Genomic DNA, 4,082 nt, shown 5'->3' with positions numbered 1-4,082 from the left:
ATTTTAAGTTGTAATTTGTAATTTTAAAGTTGTAATTTGTAAATTTTAAGTTGTAATTTGCAATTTTAAAGTTGTAATTTGTAATTTTGAAGTTGTAATTTGTATCAATAAAATTGCATTTGTACATCGTTTTATTCTAATTTTATTTATGCAAATATATTTACATTTTTTACTTGAATTGCAAATTTACAATGTATAAAAAAAGTTAAAATGAACCGCCGAACCGGACGAACCGGCCCGGAACTGGATATGCACCGGCGGTTCCTGCGGTTCACGGTTCACGAACCGAAACCGCCGAACCTTGGCCGGGCCGGTTCAGGTTCACTCATTTCTTGAGCCGGAACCGGCGGTTCCGAACCGTGAACCGCCGGTTCCCGAACCGTGAACCGCCGGTTCCCGAACCGTGGTGACGTCTAATTGTGTAGTAAGTAGTAAATAATTATAGAGACAATAACATCTATATTTCCAGTTCAAGGGCATTCAATGAAGCAACCTACTTTCCTCAAACATACAACACCAAATTCCTCTCACTAAATACATTTCCACATGAAGAATAGTAGCTGCCTCCTCCCACTCCTCCTCCTCTTCCTCCCCATCATCGTCGTTAGAGCCGCAGTTATTGTCGGCGGAGGGATTACCGTGGGCGGGGGAGGAGTCTGGATTGGAGGCGGAGTCAGCCCTCCCACCTCCGCCTCAAAGCTGACCATCGCCTACGCCGCTCTCCAGGTCTGGAAAGCCGCAATAACAGACGACCCCCTCAAGATCACAACCTCATGGAACGGCCCCAATGTCTGCTCCTACAGAGGCGTCTTCTGCTCCGATTCCGTCAATTTCATGGGAAATCCAGCGGGCGTAGTGGTGGCGGCGATAGATCTCAACCACGCCAATTTGCAGGGCACTTTGGTTAAAGAGCTTTCTCTCCTCGCCGATCTCTCCCTCCTCCACCTCAACAGCAACCGCTTCAGCGGCGGCGTGCCACCCTCGTTCAGAAACCTGGCGTCGCTCACCGAATTAGACCTCAGCAACAACCGCTTCTCCGGCGGATTCCCCACCGCCGTTCTCTACATTCCAGATCTCGTCTATTTAGACCTCCGATTCAACAGCTTCTACGGTCCAATTCCGGAGGAGCTATTCGATAAGAAACTCGACGCCATCTTCCTCAACAACAACCTCTTCTCCGGCGAGCTGCCTCAAAATCTAGGGAATTCTCCGGCATCTGTGATAAACCTGGCCTACAACAAGCTGAGCGGCGCGATCCCGTTCAGCTTGGGGTACATGGGGATCAAGGAGATCCTGTTCCTCAACAACCAGCTCACCGGTTGCATTCCCCAAGGCGTGGGGATGTGGTCGGACCTTCAGGTTTTGGATGTGAGCTCCAATTCACTCATCGGGCATTTGCCGGACTCTCTGTCTTGCCTCCGTAACATCGAGGTTCTCAATTTGGCGCGCAACCAGCTCTCCGGTGAACTGCCGGATTTGCTCTGCTCGCTGCGGAGTTTGATTAATTTGACGGCTGCGGCTAATTTTTTCTCCGGCTTCAGCCAGGATTGTGACAGGAATGCTGGATTCGGGTTCGATTTCACGTTCAACTGCATTCCGGGGAGGGAGCTGCAGCGGCCGCAGCCGGATTGCACGGCGATTCCCGGCGGCGGTCTCAGCTGTCTTAGAATTCCTGCGGCGAGGCCTCTTGTATGCGGGGTTTTGGCGGGGGCTGAGTTCACTGCGAATCCGCCCCCGTGAGGGAGGGGGATTATTAGGGTTGCTGTAGTGGCTCTGCTCTTTCATGAGAAAATCGCATTTCTAGGCCAGTTGGCCTCAGAAATAACGGAAATATACCCGTTTTGTTATCTATTCCATATATGGGAAAAACGTCAACCACATTGGCGTTTCTATAAGTAAAAACGCCAACAACAATGTCGAGTTTTAATTTAAAACGCCAACTACGTTGGCGTCTTTTAATTGCAACGTATTTTAGTCGTATTTTTTATAAATACAGTATTGAGTATAAAACGCCATTCGCATTGGCGTGTATAATATAAAACGACTTTTTCGTTGGCGTGTTTATTCAAGTAGAAACGCCGGGTAGAATGTCGTTTTGATAAAATACGCCAACGTGGTCGGCGTGTTTCAAAGAAGACGCCACTGTCATTGGCGGCTTTATACAGATCTGATATATCCCCTTCTCCTCCCCCAAATCGCGAAAAACTCAGCCCACACACTCTTATCCAAGGTAGACTGCTCCACGCGAATTCGCCCTCCATCCATCTATCGGTGCTATTTTCCCCCAAATTTGTATATTATTTTCGATTAGTATGCTTATCTTTTACATTATTTGAGTAATTGTTGGATAGTTAGCTAGGGTTTGTAATTGGTTGTGAATTGAGCTGAAATATTGTGCAGAATTATTATTGTGTAGAATTATTATTGTGTAGAATTATTATTTAGCATATTTGGCTCACTCTACATAATGATGAATGTAAAAATAATACATATTTATTTGTGCTTTACATTATTGCAGATAGTATTACGTGGTGTGTCAATTTATATTGGGGTGAAAAGATAATTCCCGGAGCAGTTATTTTGTATGATCCTCCTTTTGCTAAAGGATTCATTATGTTGGATGAAACAATTTCGTACGATGAGCTTGTGGAAAAAAATTGTGAAAGGATAGGGATAATCATATATGAAAACAACATTCAAATAATATGGAAACGTACAATATGCTTTGGAGCCGGAGTCACGTTTGTAGGTGTTCTACTAGACGAAGTATGCATGCAACTAATGTTTAGTGAGAGTATGGTTATTGGAGGTCTAATTGAATTATAAGTTGAGTATTCGGCAATTACTCAACATCATAGCCATCATGTCATAAGTTATGATGTTGGTACGTCTACGAGAGCCCAAGAACCATATTTTGCTGCAACACAAGATTTTGAAGCTGGAGGCGTGCATTTAGGGGAAAGTGACAATTGTAGTGCGGTTGAGGACTTAATAGGTCCTGATAAAGCCGACTTTCTTGATCCACAATCACCTTATTATTCTGAAGATTCCGACCCGGTTAGTACAGACTCAGATGATGATCCGTCGGATGATGAACAATTTGTTGCTTCAAGACCATCCATTCCACTTGGAGAAACAACAGTTGGAGAAACATCAGTTGGTGGAAGGGCAGTTGGAGGAAGAGTAGTTCCACAGTTCCCACAGCGTGGAATCAACTATTTTCGCACCTTACCAGGTCCATATGATAGTTTTGATCACAAAAACTTTGAACGTGATGATCCCAGTGTGCATTATTGGAGTGAAAAAGATCCTAGCAATGTCGGTTTGCATACTAAATTTAGAACGAAGTTGGAATTGAAGGCAGCTGTGACTCATTGGCATTTGGAAAAAATCCGACAATATACAGTTGCTGAAAGTAAAGGAAAGAGATGGCATGCAGTTTGTAAGTGGCCACTAATATCAAGAGAATGTATCCAATTACTAATGTAAAGAGTTCAAATTAGTTCACTCGTCACGACTTTTCCGCATAAACAGGCGTTGTATCCCCTTCCCAATCTTGGATGTAGATCTAGGGATCCTTGAGGGAGGAGTATCTTGAACAACAGCGTTCTCAAGATCCACCCCAAAAAAATCATCCTGCACAGACGACCGCGGTGGAGAAGCGGGGACATCACTGAGGCCAATATCTTCTCCGGTCCCACCGGTGTGGCTGACAGAATGACGGCCTCGAAGTGCAGAGCTCGGTGGAGGTGGTTCCACAAAATTGTCATCAGAGTTGTGTACGAACTGAGATGACGACTCTCCGCAGGCGGTTTTCTTCTTGGTTCGTCGTTTTGCCTTTTGCCTTACGTGTAACAACCCGAACTTTCGTACCTTATTTTTATTATTAGCCTAAAGATAAATAATAAGTGATCGTTGTAGTATTCGAAATCTTCCATTCATGTAAAATAATTGATCTTGGAATTATAAATAATCGTTGCTTCGTTCTCGAACGAATATTTCAAGTATAAAAAAAAGTAACACCAAATAAAAAATTTATAACGGCGGACACATCTTCGAAGTCCGCTAAATTACTATTATAC

General features: G+C 44.1%; 1 protein-coding gene across 1 annotated transcript; it reads left to right on the top strand.

Moving 5' to 3' along the window:
- The first annotated feature begins 442 nt into the window (after window positions 1-442).
- LOC121809885 (leucine-rich repeat extensin-like protein 4) lies at window positions 443-2,447 on the top strand. The gene has a single exon (XM_042210727.1). It carries the CDS (start codon window positions 547-549, stop codon window positions 1,738-1,740), a length of 1,194 nt encoding a protein of 397 aa, XP_042066661.1. The 5' UTR covers window positions 443-546; the 3' UTR covers window positions 1,741-2,447.
- Window positions 2,448-4,082: the final 1,635 nt, after the last annotated feature.

The sequence above is a fragment of the Salvia splendens genome, chromosome 6, assembly GCF_004379255.2.
Source record: "Salvia splendens isolate huo1 chromosome 6, SspV2, whole genome shotgun sequence".
NCBI classification, from domain to species: Eukaryota; Viridiplantae; Streptophyta; class Magnoliopsida; order Lamiales; family Lamiaceae; genus Salvia; species Salvia splendens.
This window is presented reverse-complemented; position numbering and strand designations above follow the sequence as displayed.

Excerpts from the sequence above, each read along its gene's own strand:
- LOC121809885 (XM_042210727.1), top strand. The coding sequence starts at position 547 with ATGAAGAATAGTAGCTGCCTCCTCCCACTCCTCCTCCTCTTCCTCCCC.